Here is a 24,395-nt window from a genome sequence, read left to right on the forward strand (position 1 = left end):
ATGTTTTACATTGAAATAAATAAGTCTTTCTTCAGCTTAGGAGATACTTTCTATTGGAAGAGTTTAGTTGGCAGAGAAAATTTGCAGCATTTGCAAGGTTTTGTTTTTTTTTTTTCCACTCTGAAGTGGTCTTTGTCCTTGAACATAAGATAGAAGTGACCCCTGTGCTGTTAATTATTGGCAAATTGCCTAACTTCAACATAAGGAAAAAAAGTAACATGTTTGCCCACTGAAGGTTACTAGTTAACAGACATCACGTAAAAAGGATATAAAAGAACTTCAGCGCTACTGCTCTCAGTATCCGGCTTCTACCACTGTCTGGGATGAAGCAGCCAGCAGCCATGAAGTGGAGCACATCCATTTCCTTCCTTCTCCTGCTAAATTTTGCTGAATCCAGAGTACTGCACACAAATGAGTTTGGAATAGGTAAGATGCTTTGTGACTCGGGAGCTGGCTTTCTCTAACAAAATTCTTAAAAATTCTCATTTTTGCACCTCCAGGTATCTTGACTTAGGCGCGAGAGTTACTGTTGTGGACAAGGAGTATATTTAACTGGTAGATATGTTTAGATGAAGGATAAGTGTAATTTTATGTCAGAGGCTTAGAAAATAACAGCAGTGTTTAACACAATCAACTTTTGCATTCCAGGCTTATTTCTTTTGGTATTATTTCTTTAGCGGGGCCACGTGTCTGCTTCCTTCAGATTGACAAAAATAACATTTTTATTCTCAATCTTTTTTTTTTAAAGCGCTAATTGCTTGACTCTCTGGAAAGCCTAAATGTGAATGGGCCGACTGTAGCATAATTATGTCCAAAGGCTACTAAATTAAACCAGTTTGAATGTTATACTCTTAGGGAGCAAAGTAAGGGAACCTGAAATATGAGTGTTAGTGCTAAGTCTGCAACTGACCATTCTGGTTAACTTGGTTCCCTAATGTTTTAGTTTTCCCAAGAGTAAAATTAAGATGTCTGGACAGGTGGTTCCTAACAACTTCGCAGTTCTAAAATCTATGGTTTGAGTTTGGAGTCAACAACGATTGCTCTCCCAGTTGGAATCATCACTTGTCAAAATCTGTTCTCTTTTCCAGAATCAACGTTAGACTCTTCCCAGTGCCCGACAGAGAAAAATATGTTTAACGTGTAAGTTTTGCTTCCATAAACGTGCTACAGAAATGGCATGCAAAGATAAGTCTAGATAACTGAATATATGTTCTTAAATTATGGGAGCAAATTGGGCAATTTTCAGGCTTCGCTTATGCTGAATATCAAACGGATGCGCAAAATGCTTAACTTTCGTCAGTGCTTTAGAGCTTAGTCAGCCTTTGCATTGCCGGGAATTCCACGAAGCGAGGCAAATGAGGTTGTCAAACCTGAAGATCAATGTCTCTGCAGTCAGGAACAGCTCTGTATGGGCCCAGGAGTGTGTCTTATGGGAACCAATGGGAAGACATTGCAGCATTCTCTATTTTGTGAACTCCTTAGTATCAAGTCATAGGACGTCGATGTTTTTGTTTTTGTTATTGGTGGAGAATGTTTTATTCCTTTAAATACTGTCCCTTTTCTACCTGTTTGGAATTGATAGTAAGGAATTTAAACGTGTGCGTTACTGGTGATGTCTACATGCAGAAAGCTGGACACATCACTTTGAGTCAATCTGGGACTAGCCCAACCTAGGATTGGGGTTCAGTCACGCTGGGAGCAAATACAATTGAAGGTCCAATGACTTCATCTTTGTTTAGATTTAGTAAGAAAAACAGTGTAAAGAATATAGGCCTTCTCAGGTATACTCAGTGAGCAGCGATTGAAAAAAGAGGAAGTACATTTTGGGGAAATCCTTTTATTTTGACTAAGAGTTGCATCTGTTTTTATGGGCGAAGAGGACAGAAAGAAGGCTGACACTTCCCTCTGAGTGACTAGAACCCAGTTTCCCATCGATCGTTAGCCAAGGGTGCCTTCTAAACAGATCAGAACAGAAAGTCACCAATAGACATAGCTGTACTTGAAAGACACGTGTGACTGGGTCTAGTCCTTAAGATTATATATATATATATACACACACATATATATATAATATATATTATACATACATTAAATGTTACATACTATATTATATATTATCTATGGAGACACATTACATAATATATTTCATATGATATATTACATATGATATATTACACATTATATATTAACAATCCATTTTATTATATAGTTATAATTTTATATAATATTTATATAATATAATATGGTCTCCTTTCAGAGCTACCATCTTCTTTGCCCAGTTTGTTCAGGATGCCACAAAGGCTGAAATAAACAAAATGAGTAGCGATGCGTTGGCTGCAATGAAGGAAAACACTGGCGATGGGTGTTTAGAAAACCAGGTAAGTGAATAGAGAGAAAGCCACATTGACACTTAACCAAAATTTAGGCTGCAGGAGAGAAGATGCCAGGAAGATGTGTGTTTAGTTATTTGAAAACTGTTTTCTGAAAGGGGGGTTCAATTAGTTCTGGAGTCCTGACCAGCACAGTTGCAGAGGAGTGGCTGCTAAAAGGAGCTGAGATCAGCAAGAGACTCACAGTTAAGGTTCCAGAGTAAGAAGATTACCTGAGTGACCACGGACACATTCTCTTCTTTGAGCTTTCATACCTGCAATTACAGAGTGACATTAGATCCATTCAGAGCTGTCATGGGAGTTTATGTTGATGACGAATGGCAGTATACTGTGTTGCCTCTTAGGCAGACAGTGTGCCCGACAGCATTCTAGGGATCACTGAAAACACACTGATAATCCAAACGCTGTGTGGAAGGTGATGTCCACAGAACGTTTGTCCAGCCAACTAAGAGAACTTGGCTGCATCTTATCACCAGAATCCTTATTTTATTTATGAATGTTAATTTATCAAATTATATTATAATATCTATATTTTATACATACATTACATGTTACATACTATATTATATATTATCTATGAAGACACATTACATAATATATGGCATACTATATATTACATATTATATGTTATCAAGCCATATTTATTATATAGTTATACTTTTATATAATATTATATCATCATATTATACAATAATAATTTTATTAATTGATTAATTAAATCTCTATGGTAATCCTGCAAGGTTGAGGATAATTTTCCCATGGAGGAAACTTAGGCACAGGGAAATCACTCCTTTGGAGAACTACAGTTTGGTAGAACTGAGGGTCAAATGAAGTCTTCTGGCTCCAGAAACTAGGTCCTTAGCCAGGTGGGCACAGCCCTGTGATTGTGAGGCTGGCAGCAGGTTATTGGGGTCGCTGCATAGAGTATATATACAGACAGAAGCATCTGCTATCCAGGTAAGTCAGAACTTCAGAAAAACAATCAGGTTTAAGCACCCAGTTGTCCCAGTATAGAAACTCAATTCAAAATAGTTATTATTCTTTAGTTTACTCCTGTTTAGAAATGAACTTTATAATTGTTGGAGTTACTTAAGTATGGAACAAATACACAGGAGCTGTGTCACAATGGAGTCAAAGTAGCCAAAATGTTATTTATGTGTCTGGCCACTGTGGGGAAGATCTTCTTTTAAGAGAACAGTAAAATGTATTCTTTGAGACTTTCATAAAAGTATTTTAATCTTGACCACTTCCCCAGCCCTTTCCAACTCCCCGAGACTGCCCCTACTGCTACATTGTTATTGGAGTCTCTGGATCTTTTTAAGCTTATGCTGTCTGGTTAGTGCTTGCAATGTGTGCATGGGTACAGGGCCTTCCAGTGGTGCATGTGCCAAGGGCCGCACCCTAAAGAAACCCCACTCTTTCTCTTGCAACCCCCAGTCGCTCCTCTGCGAGGGCTGGGGCTCAGTGAGCCCCTCGCTGTCCATGCTGGCGTTTTGACTATCTTGATTTTATGAAGGTCGTGTGCAGACAACCACAGCCATTGATATTTCGTGTGAGCGATTGCCCTGCAGTGTATGAAAACAGTTTTTGCTGCCGTCTTCCTGAAGTCTCTGGTTCTTAAACTCTTTTCTCCCTCCTCTCTGACGGACCCTGATTTTTGAGGGGAGAGAGCCTCTCCTCTCTGTAGATGTCCCATTTGGGGCTGAGCACACCACAGGTGCTGATCTTCCGTATTTTGGCCAGTTGTGAACCACTGTATCCATCACCATCCTCTGCAAATAGAGGCTTCTGGGATGAAGACTGGGTTCTACACAAAGCTCTGCCTCTCTGTGTTTAAAAGGCAACCTGGTACTATGTCCATTCAGTAAAATAAATAGAAATTGGTTTGCTCTTAGGGGTCTATACCATACTCAGCCATGGATTCTTGGCCCAGTTTACAGTGCCCAGGCCCGAGTGCCACCTTGTCAGCGGGCACTGATTACCACTCCCATGAATTTATGCCACTGTTGTACCAGTGGATATATCTTAGCTAGATTCATTGTTATGGTAGCTCACAGGGTTTGCAGCTGGGGGAGCCTGCAGATTTTATGACTTTTCTCCCCCAGCAGCCTGCAAAGCTCCCTCTGGAATTATGAAATCTAGCCAGCAAGAAGGCATCTTCGGTTGCTTCCAACTCTAAGATTTGTGAGTTAATAAGGCTCTCTGGTTCCTATCTTAGTTTTTGTCATTCTCCATCAGTCAGTTAAAAAAAAAGGTGTGCATAAATTATTCCCAAAGCCCTTCTTATTCGGCCTTTGGTATTCAGTTAGTGTTCAGGGTAATGTTGCAAATGGGGTGATTTACCACTGCTAATTCAAAAGGCTTCTTTTAAAAAGGTTGACTGAAGCGAACACAGTGGCACACCTCAATGATCTCAGGCTTGGGAGGCTGAGGCAAGTGGATCTGAATTTGGGGCCATTCTAGTTTCCCTAGTGAGTTTCAGGCTAGCTGTGACAGCATCAGGAAGAGAAACTACCTCAACCAACTGGAGAACGTCACAAGCCAAAATTAAATATTGAGAACTAGAGTCTAAAGTAAGACTGTCAAGGCTTTTGAAAATATTAGCAGTTGTGGTAGTTATGAAGATTTTCCTAAGGTGGGTGACTTCCTTCAAAATTCTGGTCTTGTCCAATCTCAGTGAATTTAGGTGCTAAGGAAGAAAGCATTTTAGAATGTTGCAGCTAAATCGGAAATTATGGTTAAAGAAGGGCGGTTCTAAATTAAGTCCATCTTGAAGTCCCTTTTATTTTTAGCTAAAAATAGTATTCAGTTTTTGAGTATTGTCATGTCGTTAGAAGGACAAAAGGAATGAGTATCTATAAACAATGATTATGTAAAAAGAAGAAAGTTTGCATTATCTTGGGGCCAAACTTTTCATGAAATAAAAGAGTGAAATTCACTTAACTTAAAACAAGACAGGAATGACCCCTTTCACCTTCAAAATAATTACATCTCACCCACAGAAAGTGTGCTACCCAAAGATATGCTTAAAGCCCTTCACCCTAAAAGAAAGTCCTCTCCTCAGACTGAGAGAATGTGCTGACTGTGTGTATGGGGATTTTTCTTAATCTACTGGCCTCATTTTGGACATTGCAAAACTTGACACCCTTGTTCCAGTGGAGTTGGATGACCGCCTTTCACTAACACTAAAAGATTTTCTTTTCCCAGCTATCTGTGTTTCTGGATGAAATTTGCCACGAGACGGAACTCTCTAACAAGTATGGATTCTCAGGTTGCTGCAACCAAAGCGGGGCGGAAAGACACCAGTGTCTGCTGGCTCGCAAGAAGACCGCTCCGGACTCTGTCCCACCCTTCCACTTTCCAGAAACTGCCGAGAGTTGCTCAGCATACGAAGAAAACAGGGCGATGTCCATAAACACGTAAGGACCATCCCGTGGGCAGTCGGTGTTTCTGCAGTCTACACCATGTGCTTTAAAGTGTATACAACTAGGAAATAGAGCCAGAGCATGTCTGCTGGAGTCTATGCACAGAATACCTCCGGGGCTCCTGTCAGGCACAGACTGTGTGCTGTAGGACAGACCACATGCACATTCAGCCTCTGATCCTCCAACCTCCAGAAACATAGCTCTTTCTCACCTTTAACGTTTTGATTTTGCTTCTCGCAAAAGTACGTCAGGATTGCAAAGAATGAGTCCCGAGAGCCAGGTGTTGCTCTACACTTATGAAACTGATAATTGAGACTGTGGAGTCAGATGTGGTCGGCACAAACGGTTGGATAAATGCTCACGAGCTTTGACGTCACCCTCTAGCCTTCCTTTTTTCCTTTAAAGATATTTCATTTTACTTTTGAAACAGGGTCTCGGGAAAGTCAGGTTGGTCTTGAAGTCAGTGTGGAGTGTAGGATGGGTTTGAGCTTTTTATCCTCTTTCTCTATCTTACAGGTGCTAGGGAGACAGGCATATACATACATAATACATAAATATATACATATACAATACATACATACACTATATATTTATATGTCTGTCTATACTGATCTACACATGCATATATATGTATATATACATATATATATATATATATAGAGAGAGAGAGAGACAGAGACAGACAGACAGAGACAGAGAGAGACAGAGAGACGGAGACAGAAACAGAGACAGAGAGGACTCCCTAGACTGACCCCTCTGCTCTTCACTGATAAGAGATTTAAGCTGTCTTACTCAGAAGTTGGCCCAGCTGATTAGCAGACTCACTGGAAAGAGGCATTTCAGTAAGAATCATAGCACCTTTGTTTTCATAAAAGACTCCAGAACAATGTATCGGATCTTCTCTTTTTCTCCTGAGATTGACCTGTAGGAACTGTTGGACAGCGTCTGAATAAAAGGATACATATTTCCCCATGACAGCCCAGTAAAGAAGAAGTCCATTGGTTGCCCTTATCCGGATCTTTAAATAAATTCCAGAGCTCAGTTCAGGGCAGACGCAGTCCATTCATCTTTGGTGTGTTTGCAAATCTCCAAGCGCTGTCCATTCCACAGGTTCATCTACGACGTGTCGAAGAGGAACCCCTACATGTACGCTCCCAGCATTCTTTACTTAGCCGCTCAGTATGACAAGGCAGTGCCAGCGTGCTGCAAAGCTGACAACATGGAGGAATGCTTCGAGACAAAGGTGCTATCTTTGTGAAGCCATCTGAAATTAAATGGGTCTGGCTATGGCTCAGGGGGTGGGGACAGAACTAAAGGTGGAAATGTGCCTTGCATGGAGAATGTCATCTTCAGAAAAGAGTGCAATTCTTTCCTATCCTAAATGAAAGTTCTTTTTACTTAATCTTTCTAATTATCAGTGAAATTTCATTTTCTATTTATAGTTCGAAGCGATGCCCATAATAGTAAGGCACAACTTTAGGCTGAAGTAAAAATGTGCCTATTTTGTGTTGTCCTGAATCAGCATTTACTGGATCTTTAAAGAGAGCAGAGGTAACAGCAATGTATGGACCTGGAAGAGGTGATTTAGTAGCTATAAGCGGGTTAGGGCGATGGGATTGTGCCTCTCTTCTGTAGAGTAGGAAACAATGCTGATACAGAGTAACCAGCCCTACAGGTAATTGACGGTTGGAGAGTTCGCTACAAGTTCAACCAGAGCCAAGGAAGCTGGGAATTGGTGGGGTTGTTCATGTGTCGGCAAAATGGAGCACATTTCAGCATCTGGCTTTTGTTTCCTCATTTTACTTTGCCTTTTGAGACAGAGTCTTGTTATAAACCCCAACTGGGCCCAGGCTCCTAAGAATCACGACAAATAGCGCACGTTTTCTTTTTCTTTCTTTTTGAACAGAGCAGCAGCCAAAAGGCTTTAGTTTGCCTGTAGGCTGGACAGGCCAAGTTGTCCACGTGGTCCCAGTATCAAAATGATGATGTATTGTTTGAAGAATTTTAAAGACATCACAGCATATATTAATTAACAGAAGAATGTAATATAATTAATTAACATAAGAATTCATCTAAAAGTCACAAACAGAATAATATGCTTAAGCGTCCTGAGTTCTAAGTTCAGTAACTGCTGTTTTATCCTCCTGTGTCCTCTGTACTGAGCTTTCTTAGACCTTAGATAGTTCTTAGACCTTAGAGTTCTTAGACCTTAGAGAGAATGAATGGGTTTCCTTAACACTTCACTTCTTCTGTCCCTAGAAAGCATCAATGGCAAAGGAGTTAAGAGAAGGAAGCATGCTCAATGAGCATGTGTGTGGAGTAATAAGAAAGTATGGATCCCGGAACCTCCAGGCCGTGTGAGTACAAGCTCCTAAGAGGCAATCTGATAGGCTCACTTGCGGAAGTCACTCCGCCAGAGTAAAGTCCCCTTGGCGAAGGTAGATAGACCCTGATTAGTCGTGAGAGCTCAGACCAACGGAGCTACCAGATAACTTTGTCATTTACAAAAGCCTCAGTGGGGAGGCCATTCGGAGAGAGTTCTAAGGTTTGTCTGCCCTAGACACTTCAGTTTCTGTCTGCACTCAGACCATCCCCCTCCCCCACCCTGCTCTTTTACAAGGTAGATCAACCTTCACGCAGAGGCATCTCAAACTTGTAGCCTAAAAACTCATCTTGCTAACCAAGCTTCCTAAGCAACCCCGTTGTGTTAATTATTGCTTCTCAGTAAACTATCCCTTTGGGGCAACAACTTTAGAAGCCAGTGGCAGGAGAGCAGACGGTTCTAAGTACCGTGAGGCCCAGGCATTGTGCGTAGCCAAGACCCCAATACATATTTTCAGCCCTGCAGTTCCTTCTAAAGACTGGCGGGGCGTTCCTCCTGGAGGAGGTCAGACTTACCCTACACTCAACTCCCAATTCTACTAGAAAGTTAGTCATCAATTCATAAAGCTTTAAAAACCTGTCTTAACAGTACAATAGAAACGAAGACACAATTAGAGCAAATGTTTCTATCAGCGAGTAAAGCCACACGCTCCACAGTTACTCCAAGCTTTTAGTAGCAAAGACTCAGCCATTTATTCAAGGAAGCCGGGTCTTTGCACAGACACCCCTTCCTATGAACTCTGGTAGCTCTATTTTATACTTGCTCCTGCCTCGGTCTCTGATGCCAACTTTGGTCTACTTTCACTCCGTTGATTCTGGCATTTGTACTCTCCCTGATTTCTCCCACGTATTTATTTCTATGAGATGAGAAGCAAGTACTACTCTCAAAGAATATCCCCACTTCTTAATCCTTTATTTCTTAATAAAAAATATACGTTTTGTTCTCTTTGAGGCAGAATCTGGTAGTTCAGGCTGGACTTGAGCTCTTGATTCTCCCGCCTCCCTCCACTTCCGGTCTGCTGTAATTCGAGACAAGTATCTCAGAGTCTGCAACAGAGATCCCAAATGCTCAGAGTCAGGGATGAACAAGCAAGGACAGCATTTATCTTGAGTTCCTAGAAAGTCTTCAGGAAGCTACAAATTACTCCCAAATTATTTGAGTTCCCAGTCCCAAATCTATAGAGCTTGTGCCTTTTGGGGGCAGAAGCTGCCCAGATATTCTATAAATAATTCGATTTCATCCTGATAAACAAGTTGATTTTTTTTTTAACTTTCCTCTCCCAGACTCATCATTAAACTAAGTCAAAAGTTTCCCAAAGCAAATATTACTGAGATTCGGAAGCTGGCCCTGGACGTGGCCCACATCCACGAGCAGTGCTGCCATGGCAACGCGATGGAGTGCCTACAGGATGGGGTAGGAGTCTCCCTCTCTCCTTTCTTGCTTTGTCTCACTCTTACTATTTCACCGTGCCTGGCCTAGTGAACTTTTCTGAGGGTAAACTTTAAGCTACGCCATGTTTGCTTTTGTGTCTCACCTCACGCATTAGCAATACCTCCCCCCTTCCGTGAGACCAAGGCTCATTTAGCTTTTCATCTGACTGAAATACAGTGAATCTCTCCCGCCCTTTACCTAGCCGCAGGTTTACAGTGAGTGCCGCTTGTCAGGAAAACTTATAAATTGACATCAAAGAATGTATAGTTTAACCAGAGAGATAAGACAACGGCCTTCTTGAAGTTATAGACTGTCTTTTGTTTACCATTGGCTCTAAAGGACAATGTCTGGCCCATTGAAGGATTCTGTCATAGTTTAATGACGGACTTACAAGTAAAAATAATGCAAGAAACTGTTGCATGAGGGGGAAAATGTCTATTTATGGTAGGCAGAGATGTGAGGAAAGGGATCTAAAAGAATTAAACCCCCAAGCTTTTAGCAACAGATTATAAAAGAACTGGTAATATACACGACTTGGTGAATTTGGCCTTACCCTGGGCTTTCTAGACATTGACCCAGAGGTCTGTATATACCAAACTATTACTCCTCTCATCCCTGTGACACCAAGAACTACCAAAATAAAAAAACAAAACCAAAAACAAACAAACAAACAAAAAAACCCCTCTGTTGTTTGAGGTTTAAATGATTTTGGAAACAGGGACAGGAAAGACTCACTTCATCAATACCCCAGGGACATTCTTTGTAGAGGTAGTCAGGGAAGTCAGCAAGTGGCAGGGGCTCCCAGGGAACAGAGTAGGACCAGCATTAGGACAACTGGCACCAACCCTGCGGTGAGGAGTGGATGAATCCTGAAGCATTTGATTATTTATTTTGGATTCGATTACTCATTTTCTCATGCACATTAGGGATTCATCAGCCCCTAAGGAATACTGGTAAAAATTATTTTGTTTTTCTTTGAGGTCAGCTTTCTTGGTTTGTTATTGACAACTTTATTGTTTTGTTTTTATCGTTAAAAAATTAGCTTTTATCTTTTGGAGTTCGTAGCTATGTTTTCATTAAGAGTGGAAAAATAATTTCAGTACTTTACAGGAAGGCTTTAACCACTGAATAATAGGTTTCAAGGGTCACTGTTAAGAATGCACGTTCCTGAGCAGGGACAAAGTTGTCTACAGGATTTTGCACAGCCAGTTCGTCTTCTAGACTGCCCTCTGGAGGGCACAGCGGGTCGCTGCAGATCCTTCTGATCAAGGTGGAGGGGAAAGCTAGCAATGTTAGCACGCCAGCCGCGAATATTGCACATTGGAAAGTTTCAGTAACAATAAAAGGCTACTGTCCGGTTTAAGCAACACACTTCCTTCTTTTCTTGAAGACTTTTACTAAAATAGACCGTAGGTCTTTAGATGAAAGCTGTGCAAAGCGGACTCGAACAAGTCGGAAAGCAATGAGGAAAAGCAAGGATGAGCAAAATAGAAAGAGAAAGATAGGTAAAAGCAGCAAAGGAGAGATGAGGTGAGACCTCGTCGACCCCGATCTTCCTTTTCATTTCTCCATTCGTTTCTTCCTCCGCTTCCTTTTTGGGCTCTAAGTTCCCACCTTAAAGGATAAAGCTTTGAGATTTATTTATTTATTTATTTATTTATTTATTTATTTATTTATTTTACTCATTACAGGAAAGCGTCATGACACATATATGTTCTCAACAAGAAATTCTGTCGAGCAAAACAGCAGAGTGCTGCAAACTACCCACCATCGAGCTCGGCTATTGCGTAATTCATGCAGAAAATGGCGACAAACCTGAAGGTTTAACTCTGAACCCAAGAGAGTTTTTGGGAGACAGAAAATTTGACCAGTTTTCTTCAGAGGAAAAACTCCTGTTTATGGCAAGGTAACAATTTCCTGCAAATGTACATTTACAGTGATAAAGACGATTATGTGATTGGGGGGGTAGGTTTTTTTGTTATTTTATTTATTTATTTTTTTATCGCAACTGAGGCTGTCTGTCTAGATGCTGTGACACCTAGGAGCTGTAAGCATAGAACTCATACCTGGAGAGTGAGATCTCTCGTAGCGTGATGACGATCCCACAATTACCACTATTTAATTGGCTTGCTTATAAATCTATATTTTGTTTTATATTTTTTTCTCTGAAACGAGGCATGCCATTCTGTTTACATATCTCCTATGAAAACCACCATGAACTTTGAGAGATAATTTATATCTGTGAGTAATAAGGAGGCTGCCCAGTCAGCTCATTCAGTGGGTAAACGCCACACAAGCCTGACTGCCTGGGTTGGTTCAACTCAAGGAAACTGACATCGAGTGGTTGAACCGATTTCTAAAAGTGTTCCTTGACAACACATGCGTGCTGTGCCAAACATGTTCCCCCAAATAGTAATGGATAAATAAAATTAAATTTAAAAACAAGAAGTGCTCAAGATCGTGAATATAATGACTTGCAACACATGCTTAAAAACAAACATTCCCCTAAATAGAACTCCATAGACCCAGAACAGTTTTCATTGAGACGGATGGCTTGATATTTATAGAACTTTTAAGAAATGAAAGCCTCCATTTGTACAATGGTAGTTTTCTGCAGTGTAGTCAATAGTCATGTATTCATTCTACTTGCCTTTAAGGGAAGCCCACGGTCAAGTTAATACCTTTTCCTTTCCTGTATGTTTCTATGGGCTCTATTAGAAGAGGGATTTGTGCAGCATTTTGGACATCATGTTTAATGGTTTCCAAGGGCCTTCCCTAATCTAAAAGTCTGAGGCTAATGCAGCAATGAAAGTAATGGCCAGGGGTTGGGGATTTAGCTCAGCGGTAGAGCGCTTGCCTAGCACGCGCAAGGCCCTGGGTTCGGTCCCCAGCTCTGAAAAAAAAAAAAAAAAAGTAATGGCTCAATTTTCTTGCCAGTATTCCCGAAAGACCTGGCTCTTTTGTTGCATTAAAATCAGGTATTCACACATCGTTTGTACTGCTAAATAAAGTTCTGTGAGCTAAGACAAAGACCAGAGAAAAGCAGGAGACATATCCAGACACTTTATTGCTGGTAGAAGTAAACATTACCGTATCTATAGCCCTAGAGCACAATTGATATTAAAGAACGATCTCCACGCTCGCAAGGGGGCTAATAGTTTGCTTCGTAGAAACAGGCTTTCAGTGGAAAGAACGTTTGCAGTCGACATTTTTCTCAGCTGAGAATGGCCTTCCTCCAACCCATTTAAGCTTGCGTCTGCCTCCTTACGAAACGTGCCTTGGGTAGGGGAGGTATTTTCTCTTCCATGGCATTAGGTCTTCACTGTTTAAGGTGATTTCTTTTTTAAGCATACCGTAGACTCTGAAAACATATTTGTTGGATAAATGGATGAAAGTCTTGCAACTGAAAAGCCAAAGGGAGACACAAAATAAAGTGGTGCCTTTGTATCATTTTTCTTTAATTAAAAATAACTTCACATACATGCTCATATAAATTTATACCTGGGTTCTGTATTTGAGAGAAAACACGCAGAGCTTGTCTGAGCCTGGCTTGCTCAATGATTTCCAGTTCCATCTATTTTCTAGCAAATATCATGATTTCACAAAAGGACATTTTACCCAATGTTTCCAGGGACTATATATAGCCTGCCTTAATAGTTTTGCTGCTCATAGAATTCAAATTATGTTTGTTTTTCTGCTTCACTTGCTCTTTGATTTTTAATGTCCATATGCCCAGACTGTTACACGGGAATGGTTAGGGAGTTGATAGTGTAATTTTGTCTTAGTTCTAACAATGTGATATCTTTCTTACATATTTAAGCTTTCTTCATGAATATTCAAGAACTCACCCCAACCTTCCTGTCTCAGTCATTCTAAAAATTGCTAAGTCATACCAGGAAATTTTGGAGAAGTGCTCCCAGTCTGAAACGCCATCCAAATGCCAGGACAATATGGTAGGTTGCACTAGAATTTGGGGACAATCCGTAAAGCAGCATTGAGAGGAGAAGCCTTTGACAATACTGTTTGTAGGCCAGAGAGTTTGAAGGTAAAGACACTGTTGTGTGGGCCTGGGGACCTATGCCCTTGGGTACCCTGTAAAGGTAGAGGAAAAAGAACTCCACTCCACAAAGTTGGAGTGGCACCCACACATGCCCTTTGGTCATGCTCCTTACCCAATAATTAAAAAAAAATACTAGTTGACTAGTAATTAGCTAGTTATACTTATGAACTAGTAATCTAGAAATTAATTAGCTATTCTAACCAGCAGCCAATGGCTTATGTAAGAAATAAAATGTTGGTTAAAAGCTCTATGGTGAATAGAATAGAAATAACATTCATCTTTGGCAGCTTCAGGAAGGCAAAACCTTCTGTCCAACGGTCATATCCTCAAGAGTTCCCGTGTTTTAATTGTTAAAAGTCATGCTTTATCGTCTTCAGTATTTTTTTTTCTTTTCTTTTTTTCAGAGCTGGGGACCGAACCCAGGGCCTTAGCGCTTGCTAGGCAAGCGCTCTACCACTGAGCTAAATCCCCAACCCCTTCTTCAGTGTTTCATAAAGGCTTCTAAGATTGGCTTTATAATTTAGTAAGATACTGGCATAAAGAAAACTGTGTGTCTGGGAAGAGAGAAAAATGCATGTAATAATGTCTGGTTTTTTGTTTTGTTTTGTTTTGTTTAGGAAGAAGAATTGCAAAAACACATCCAGGAGAGCCAGGCACTGGCCAAACAAAGTTGTGATCTCTACCAGAAGTTAGGACCCTACTACTTACAGAATCTGTAAGCTTTTTGAAATGTTTTCAGTCACTTAAAATTCTCAATCTGAAGGAAACATACATTTAAAGTCTCAGGTCGCTGCTACTCTTACTTCCATCCCCAATTGGATCAAAGTCAGTATAAATGTGATGATATGATTTCTCCCCGGTCATTCCCCGTTAAATATTATCAAGAACAGCCCATGAAGTCTGATCTTTTAAACTGACTTCGGGTTCCCCAAGCCCTGTAGATTTTTGCAAAAGAGATATCCATTCTGCTCTTGGTCGGTCAAGGTTCCGACACCCAAAATTCACAGGTGAAATCAAGGAAGTGCTAAGGATGGGAGGAAACCAGTCACGTGGGGAAGATGGGGGTGGGGGTATGTGGAGTGATTGACAGAATTAAAAACTTCTCAGGTGTGGGGACCACATGCCTCCTGTCTTCTGACACTAAAAGTAGGTCCTAGAGAGGGAGGAAGGGCTAAACCCTCATGATGACGTAGTAAAAATGCTTCTTCAAGGTTCCTCATTGGCTACACGCAGAAGGCTCCTCAGCTGACCTCAGCAGAGCTGATAGACCTGACAGGGAAGATGGTGAGCATTGCCTCAACGTGCTGCCAGCTCAGTGAGGAGAAACGGTCTGCCTGCGGTGAGGGACTGGTGAGTGTCATCCCTCATTCCTATTCTGTTTGACTTGAAGCTGTTTCATATCTCCACCTGGGAGAACTAGTGGAAACCCGTGTGGAGGTGGCGTTCTTGGTTTCCTTAGTAAGGTTGAAGGGATGGCTTAGACAGTTAAACACGGGTGCCACTCTTGTTGAGGACCCAAGCTTGTTCCTTAGCGCCCAGTGAAAATGGCTCTCAAACACCTTTCACTCCAGTTCCATAGAGAGTCGATGTCTCTGGCTTCCATAGGCTCCACACTCACCTGCCCACACTGCCCCCTAGTTACATGTAATTTAAAATAAAGTAAACATTAAACAAAGCGAAACTCAACCAGATACACACAGAAAACAAGCTACTCTACTGATTTCTACTCGTAAAGATGGAGATACTTTTCCATTTTGAAAGTTTGCCTACAATTAGAAGCGTATTTCAAGTAGCTAAAGGTTCTCTCTCAACCCCAAGTGTGCCGACATCTGTCACCGCATGCTAAGTTTTATCCCAAGACGATGGGTAAATGGCCAAGTCCAGAACATGTCGTCACCAAGGTGATAATACTGCCTAGAAACATTTTCTGTAGTATTAGTGACAAGCTCCTAGACTTTGGGGTCCCTGCATGAGAGTCCTGGAAATGTAAGCCAACTTGGTAGCTAATTTTGTCTCCCTGTTTTCTTCTTTTCCATTCTTTCAACCAGGCCGACATTTACATTGGACACTTGTGTTTGAGACATGAGGCAAACCCTGTGAACTCCGGTATCAACCAGTGCTGCAGTTCCTCGTATTCCAACAGGAGGCTCTGTATCACCAGCTTTCTGAGGGACGAAACCTACGTCCCTCCACCATTCTCTGAAGACAAATTCATCTTCCACAAGGATCTGTGCCAAGCTCAGGGCCAAGCCCTACAGACCATGAAACAAAAGTAAGACACTGTTCTTGTCTACCATGCAGAAGACCAACACAGAGGGAGGAGCTGAGAATCCTACCTTACATGTCAAGACTACTGAGTTCGCTAGAACATTGCTGCCCTTGAGAGACTTACAGCCTCTTTTAAAATAGTTCTGTTTCAGTTTTTATACAGCCTTATGGGGGAAGTTAGTTTGAAAAAAAAAATCCACTAAGGTAGACAATTTTCTGGTTATGAAAAATTGTCTCTCTCATAGCAATTGCAGTATATTTGTGAGTAGAGGGAAAATGGGTGATATATTTTGAAAAATTAGGAGAGATCTCTGTCGTGAGTCTGGGCACTTCTAACTAGGAAATTCGGGATTGAGTCTATAAGCACTATAATTACACCTGACTCAACCATGTTGTTTTTTAAAAAGGAAATAAACATGCCACTCATGATGAGACATTCTGGAATGGTAATGGGGTGAAGCCAGGGAACTCATGTTCTTAAATACCCATGTATTTTAATATTCGCCGGCTTTGTACATGAGCTTCCTACGCTGGGAGACCCATTCTCCCATTTTTTCTCACCCCAGTCAGAGGCGTGTTTCAAGAGATAGTAAGAAAAGCGCTTCCTTTCCAGTTTTCTTATGGCCTTGCCAACTTCAACTCTGACACACAATGGCCACTGAGAGTACTACAGGCAGCCGACGCTCTCCAGGTTACACTATGATGATGTCAGGTGTCAGCATCTGGACGTGTGGGCTTGTGCGCACAGATAGCCAACATTGTCGAAGAGCAAAGAGGCAAGGATAACGTAGGAAACAAGTCAGAGACCTCAGTTCACTCTTCATTAAAAACTCATAGAATCCTGACATAGTGTCTCCTCGGTAACCTACACCAGGGCAGGCCAGCAGCCTCATCCCCAAGTCTTGCGTCCAATCTCGTTCTTTCTCATGAAAAGTGTGAGAGCTAACGTTGGCAATGAGTGGAAGGAGAGATGGCTGAGGATAGCTGTTAGAGCTCTGAGAATCTTCTACTAAAAATGGTTTGGGAAAGTGCCGTTTGCGTGGCTGACTCGCCTGTATTTTCTTTTGTTTTTAAACCACAGGCTTCTCATTAACCTGGTGAAACAAAAGCCTGAAATGACAGAGGAGCAGCACACGACTGTCACTGCTGATTTCTCTGGCCTCTTGGAGAAGTGCTGCAAAGACCAGGATCAGGAAGCCTGTTTAGCAAAAGAGGTGCGTACAAGTCACTGCCCCGTCCCCCCAAGTCTTGGTGTGGCATATCCTGCAGTAAAGAACAGAAATACTATCCTACAATCCATAACTTAAAATAATGACAAAATTAAATATATTTTTTTGAAAATCTTATGGGGTTTAAAAATAATAACAATTTTTTCTAAGTATTAGGGAGAATTAAAAATTTATTCTGTATTAAGAGAACCAGCAATTTTGATTTATTTCTCAATAGAGAGAATGATTAAATATATCAATAATTGATGATAACATAAAGTTAATCGATTTTCATGAAGTGGGCCAAAGGAATTCACTAGTTAGCATATACATTAAATGACCAAAATCTTGGGAGAACGTTGTAGGAAGTACTCCTGACCTCACTGAGGAGTGAGCGCTCCCCTGCATGCCCACAGTGGAGATAAGGAACTGCTTGAGTTCCTCTGTCTCTTCAGCTTGGCATCTGTATTTGTTCTTGACTTCCAGGGTCCAAAGTTGATTTCCAAAACTCGTGAGGCTTTGGGGGTTTAAACATCTCCAGGTAAGGAAAAATGCAGACCAGGCTAAATAATGATGTTGATTCTCTCTCTCTCTCTCTCTCTCTCTCTCTCTCTCTCTCTCTCTCTCTCTCTCTCAATCCATATAGTGACGATTCTAAGAGATATCTTTAACTTTTTTTAAAATGAATATAATGTAATAAAAGGTTTCTTTCTAAAACACTGAAAAGTTTGGGACATTCCAAAGGCTTCAGAAAATGCCATCAGAAGGTTTTCCTATGTTCCTATTAACAAAAATAAATAAACGAATGGATAAATAAATAAATGCCTCTCTTTCTGCTTAATTAATAGTATAAACTATTTTGTTTTTATATTGCAGGAGGAAGAGAGGACAAAAAAATGTGTCGACGCTTTGGTGTGAGCTTTTCGGTTTGATTGTAACTGGTGGAGACTTCCATGTGAGATTTCTATGCCTTAGGAATAAAGACTTTTCAACTGTTTCTCTTCTCCTTGTGTGGCTTATTTATAAAAAAAATAAATTTTTTCCACTTATTTTTATTCACCTTCCATCCAGATCACAGTCCCCACCAGTCCCTACCTTATACCGTTCCTCCCCCCATCCCCCACACTCCCTTCCACTTCTACTGTGAGAAGGAGGAGGCCCCCATGGGTACCAACTACCCTAATATATCAAGTTACTGCAAGGACTTGGTAAATCCTCTCCGACCTAGGCCAGACAAAGCAGCCCAGTTAAAGGAACAGGATCCACAGGCAGGCAACGGAGTCAGGGACAGTGCCTGCTCCAGTTGTTGGGGGCCTGCATGGAGACCAACGTGCAAATCCACTACATATGTGCAGGGACCCTAGGTCCAGCCCATGTATGCTCTTTGGTCGGTGGCTCATTCTCTGGGAGCTCCCTAAGGTCCAGGTTAGTTGACTCTGTTGTCATCCTGGGCAGTTCCTATCCACTCCAGGTCCCTCGATCCTTCCCCCCAACTCTTCTACAAGACTCCCTGAGCTCCATCTATAATTTGGCTGTGGGTCTCTGCATCTGTTTTGATCAGCTGCTTGGTGGAGCCTCTCAGAGGACAGTTCTGCTATGCTCCTGTCTGAAAAAAAAAAAAAAAAAAAGAAGAAGTATCATTAATTGTGTCAGGGATTGGCGCTTGCCCAGTGGAATGGGTCTCAAGTATGGCCAGTCATTGGTTGGCCATTCCCTCAGACTCTGCTCCATCTCTGTCCCTGTGCTTCTTGTAGGCAGGGCAACTTTTGGGTTGAAGGTTTTGTGGGTGGGTTGGTGTCCTTATCTCTCCACTGGGAGTCCTGCCTGGCTGCAGGAGGTGTCCACTTCAGCTTCTATATCCCCACTGCTAGGAGTCTTGGCTAGAGTCACCTCATGGACTCCCTGGAGCCTCCCCCATCCCAGGTCTCTGGCACATTCTAGGGATCACGCCCCCATTCCACCCCCGCACCATGCAAGAGTTTTACACACTATTGCCTACACAGAATCTTTTAAAAATCAGGAGTAGCAGTCAGTGTAGAAAGCCACCCATAATGGATCTACCACAGTAGAAGTGGGATGCCTTGGTGACCTGAGAAAACATTCTCAAGATAAGCCCTATTAGGTTCTGCCTGGTCCTCTTGCTCCTTGTATGCCTACTTTATGTGACTATGAGAAATATAACATGAGGAGACATAAAGTGGCCATGTTTACACAGGATACACGAAAATCTCCATGAATTGCACACTCTGGCTGGCAGGCCCTGTCCAGGGAATAGTCACTCTATGATCACTGATTCCCAGTTGCCTTGGGAGAGAGTGAGAGAGAGAGAATCAAAAAGCAGTGTCACCGGGCTGTGAACTTACAGAGGTGAGAATAAATTTCTGAGAGAACAAGAGAGCAGGTGAGATCGGTTTGGCGAAAGAAATTGCTACCATTGTTGAGGAAGACTCTCGGAGATGAGCTGGTGTCCCTCTGTTCCAATCCGGGGAGAGAGAAACCCAGCAAAGGGACTGGGCATTCCTGTGGGGCATGGACACTTCCTGAGCGCCTCTGTTACACTTAGAAGCAGATACTGTAAAATGTGTGAACAGGCCGTCTGCAAAAGCTACAAATAGTTTTGAGAATGATTAAAGGGGACATTTAAAGGCAGTGCGGTCTAAATTGCCTGGAGGCCGCGGAAGATGAAATATCAATCCTTTGAAGTTAGATTTAGTGCAATCCCAGTCAAGAACGCAGGAATTTATTTTGAAATTGACAGGCTGATTGCACAAGTCAGACAGAGACAGGAGTGATGTATCATAACTCAAATAACCCCTCAAAGGGAGGAAAACATCAGGGCCAATATTACTTTGTATTTTAATGGTGTTTTTAAAAATAAATCTACAGTAATAAAGACGGAATATTCATCTAAATATAGATATATGGGTCAGCGTGACAGAATTAAGTGGTCAGAAATGAACTCACCCAAATTTGACAACTGATCTTCAGGCAATATGGCAGGGCAAATCTCAGGCAAGGGAAGAGCTTTTCTAACAAGCGGTTCTGAGGCAAGTGGAACCCTGAGTGTCTGGAGAGCTGGAGGCCATGCTTTGTCCCACATATGCTGAGCCAAAGCGGATCATAACGTGAGAGCCAAAGTTACAAAACTCACAGAGAAAATACTTCGGTTTGAGAGGTAGACGCATCCTTAAATACCACGTCCAAAACATAATCTGTAAAGAAATAAATGCAAAATGTTATTCAACCCTAGAAGACACCATCAACAGAAGGACAAAGATGAATCCAAGATTGGGGGTAGTACTTTTGCAAAGCATAGGCAGTCAGGGCATGTGTGACAAGAGCTTACTCATGTCCGGACGACATCAGCCAACCCTCGAGGCCCAACAATGGGAAAGTAAGCACCACAATAAAAAAAGAAAAAGGAACCAACCGACCTCCTCATCCAAGAGGGAATAATGGTAAGACCAACCAAATAAACGAACAAAACACAAAAACGCATCAGACACCACTAACTAAAAGCAAAATGAAACACTTATTAGAATGGTTGAAATTAAAACACCATCTACATCGATTGTCAAAAGGCTTAGAATTCACGCCATCGCTAAGGGGATGTGGAATGGCTCATCTGTCTGTGAGACAATTTGGTCCTCATAAACAAACACACAGACATTAGATACAGACGTTCTCTTCCTAGACATGCACCCCGAAGAAGATGTTCATGTTCATACGAAGAAACTGCACACAAACATTCAAACTTCATCCGAAACGACTTAAACCTGACAGCAACAGAATTGCACAATGGGCAAGCCGACCGTCGGATATTGGAATTTGTCTAATGAGATGCTGAAGGGTAACTGATTATCCGATAGCATGACTACAACTCCCTAGTACTACTAATAAAGAGTTAGGTGATAGAGTGCAATTTTATTATTCCATTCATAAAAAACATAGAGAATATAAATCATCGTATAGCCATAGGGTGCAGACGGTGGTTTGTTTGGGGGAGGAAGAAATGGTGAGGTTGGAGGGAGAGATTACAAAAGGCCCTGGGTGCTTTTAGAGGTGCTGGCTATATTTTCACCATCTTGATTGTGAGGATAGTTTTACATAAACCCTCATCACTTTAAATATGTGCGGCTTAACCACATGTCAACTACACGTCAACGTTTCAGCCTCACTAAGTCCGCTTGAAATATCTCCGAGTTTAAACGGCATTTTTTATTATCTCTTATAGACTGAACATTATATCACTAAAAGAGAGAATCCCAACCTGGCTGAGTCAGCTCCGGCACCCGGCCCTAGGTCACATCCCAGTGTCCCCTGTGTGAATTGCTACAGAGCATGGGGTATTACCACACCCAACCTAGAAACAGAAAAACCAACTTTAACCCAGTTTCACAGGTCAGCCCAGGGCATGGAAGTGAGCTATGGATATGACTTCTACGGACAGCAGTTTCTGTTCGTCTCTGTTATAAGCAACAACTCTGACTGATATGGAGGACAGATTTCAACCTCCCCCTCAAAGGACAGAGTACAGACAACCATCCCATCTGGCTTGGCATAGGAGTTCCCGCTCTGTGGCAGAACACCCGGCAGAAGCAACGGGAGGCGGGGTTTGCTTTGGCTCACGGAACCAGGACTCAGAGTTTATCCCGGTGGAGAAAGCATGGCCAAAGGTTCACTCTATAAGGCAGGAGCAATAACAGCTACATGTTGCATGACATTGACCAGAAATCAAAACTGAAAACCTAGAAGATTGACCAAGCTACCACCCTCAAGAGCTATTCTTTAGTGGCCTACACTCTTTTCTTTCTTTTTTTTTTTTCTTCTTTTTTATTAACTTGAGTATTTTTTATTTACATTTCAAATGTTATTCCCTTTTCCGGTTTCCGGGCCAACATCCCCCTAACCCCTCCCTCTCCCTTTCTATATGGGTGTTCCCTTCCCCATCCTCTCCCCATTACCACCCTCCCCCCAACAATCACATTCACTGGGGGTTCAGTCTTAGCAGGACCAAGGGCTTCCCCTTCCACTGGTGCTCTTACTAGGCTATTCATTGCTACCTATGAGGTTAGAGTCCAGGGTCAGTCCATGTATAGTCTTTAGGTAGTGGCTTAGTCCCTGGAAGCTCTGGTTGCTTGGCATTGTTGTACATATGGGGTCTCGAGCCCCTTCAAGCTCTTCCAGTTCATTCTCTGATTCCTTCAACGGGGGTCCCGTTCTCAGTTCAGTGGTTTGCTGCTGGCATTCGCCTCTGTATTTGCTGTATTCTGGTTGTGTCTCTCAGGAGAGATCTATATCCGACTCCTGTCGGCCTGCACTTCTTTGCTTCATCCCTCTTGTCTAATTGGATGGCTGTATATGTATGGGCCATATGTGGGGCAGGCTCTGAATGGGTGTTCCTTCTGCCTCTGTTCTAATCTTTGCCTCTCTATTCCCTGCCAAGGGTATTCTTGTTCCCCTTTTAAAGAAGGAGTGAAGCATTCGCATTTTGATCATCCGTCTTGAGTTTCATTTGTTCTAGGCATCTAGGGTAATTCAAGAATTTGGGCTAATAGTCTAGTAGCCTACACTCTTAATGACCCATCTTCCAAAGGCTTCGAAGCACACATACACCACACACACACACACACACACACACACACACACACACACACACACACACACACACTGATGCTAAGAGCTAGAGACCAACTGCTCAAACCTGTGATCCTGTGGGGAATAGAGCCTTCGGTCTGCTAGAGTAGAGAGAATTGCAGTAGCCAGACAGCAGCAGATCTCTTGACTTCAGAGTTCACCCAGGATCTCACTAAACAGTGGGGCTCAGCCATCCACCCTACCTGCTCTTACAACCAAGGTTACAGTAACCTGACCTCACTAGGGAACCTGACTGCTGGCTGAAGAAATAGCCAGATGTCTCATCCCCAGCCCAGATACACCCGGGCTATAACATCAGAGCTGAAGCTCTATTCCTGTCCAAGGGTACTCAAGAGTCTAGGATGGTGACTTCTTCCTTGAATACACAGGAACGGTTTGGAAGGAGGAATGATTACATCACTGTAAAAGTAACCTTTATTCTCCTGAAGTAATTGTCTCTGAGGCCTACGGCCTCAGCCTGCTAACCTAGGTCTTGTCCCGGAAGCTTCTAGCCTCTCTGTATAATCTAATCTAGGTCTAGAATGTTTTCGGCCTCTGGGACTTGCTGCTGAAAAAGCTCACCCTTTCTAGTTCTTTCTGAGCTCTGGCTGGTTGGTTCAACTCAGCCGTTCTGGCTCTAAGCTGACTGACTCAATCTGACTTCTCTCTCTCTCTCTCAGCCTCTCCTGAACTGCTCTGCTTGGGCTCATACTAACTCTGGCAATCTGTTCTGATCTTCTGGATCCTTCTCATTCCCTGGTTCATTCTGTCTTCACCTGTGTCTAGCTTGTTCTCCCTTCAATCTCTCTCTATAAAACTATCCCGGTAAAACTGCTTACTTCCTCTCCTCTCCCCTCCCCTCTCTCTTTTTCTCTCTTCCTCTTCTCTGCCTCACCCCCTTCTCTATCTTTTCCGCACTGCTCCCTTTAATGGCTTCCCCCTCTCTCTTCTCACGAGAGTTGGCATATCTTCAGTCAAGTCTTTCTCTGATTCGTCCTTTCTGTGCCACTCAATTAGATATCACATCCAAACATGGGTGCTTCCTTCTCCGTACTAACCTCATCTTCATTGTTGGGGATTAAACGTGTGTACTAAGAACACGTCTGCATTCCATCCAGAGGGATTAAAGGTATGTGCTGAGGGTTGAGCCAGGCCACAACTGGAAACAGGGTTTTTTTTCCCAGTAAATAACACAATCTCAGCATGCACAGTGTGAACAGATATCCCGAAACGCATCGCCAGAGAGATTCAATTACTATTGTATATCCTTAAAGAGAAGAAGATCACAGAACCAGAACCTTTCATGCAGTCACAAAAGCTAAAACAGAGTTTTAAAAAACAGCATTTCAGAAAGCCATCCATCTGCAAACGAAGACAAGCAAAGAAGGAAGAAAGCACTCACAACCCCACCAGCGAACAGCGAATGAAACCGCAGTAGCGTGTTCTTACCTTTGAATAATTACCCCGAATGTAAATGGATTAAATTCAATTTAAAAAACACAGACTGGCTGCCTGGATTTCAAGAGGAGACGACGATGTGCTGTTTGTGAGATTCGCTTCCCGTATGAGAGCACACACAGCCTGAGAACGAAG

At 42.2% G+C, this 24,395-nt stretch overlaps 1 protein-coding gene across 1 annotated transcript; it reads left to right on the forward strand.

Moving 5' to 3' along the window:
- The first annotated feature begins 306 nt into the window (after nucleotides 1–306).
- Nucleotides 307–18,163, forward strand: Afp (alpha fetoprotein). The gene is made up of 15 exons (XM_032916222.1): nucleotides 307–426; nucleotides 1,089–1,140; nucleotides 2,258–2,378; nucleotides 5,598–5,809; nucleotides 6,926–7,058; nucleotides 8,075–8,172; nucleotides 9,482–9,611; nucleotides 11,321–11,535; nucleotides 13,450–13,582; nucleotides 14,307–14,404; nucleotides 14,901–15,039; nucleotides 15,738–15,961; nucleotides 17,039–17,171; nucleotides 17,652–17,706; nucleotides 18,042–18,163. Exons 1-14 carry the CDS (start codon nucleotides 324–326, stop codon nucleotides 17,694–17,696), a joined length of 1,836 nt encoding a protein of 611 aa, XP_032772113.1. The 5' UTR covers nucleotides 307–323; the 3' UTR covers nucleotides 17,697–17,706; nucleotides 18,042–18,163.
- The last annotated feature ends 6,232 nt before the right edge of the window (nucleotides 18,164–24,395 follow it).

Source organism: Rattus rattus, chromosome 11, assembly GCF_011064425.1.
Source record: "Rattus rattus isolate New Zealand chromosome 11, Rrattus_CSIRO_v1, whole genome shotgun sequence".
NCBI lineage: Eukaryota > Metazoa > Chordata > Mammalia > Rodentia > Muridae > Rattus > Rattus rattus.

What these genes read in the sequence shown, in the direction of transcription:
- Afp (XM_032916222.1), top strand. Translation starts at nt 324, where the DNA reads ATGAAGCAGCCAGCAGCCATGAAGTGGAGCACATCCATTTCCTTCCTT. An exon ending in AGGAATGCTTCGAGACAAAG is followed by an intron (nt 7,059 to 8,074) that starts GTGCTATCTTTG and finishes TTCTGTCCCTAG; the next exon opens with AAAGCATCAATGGCAAAGGA. An exon ending in AAACTCCTGTTTATGGCAAG is followed by an intron (nt 11,536 to 13,449) that starts GTAACAATTTCC and finishes TACATATTTAAG; the next exon opens with CTTTCTTCATGAATATTCAA.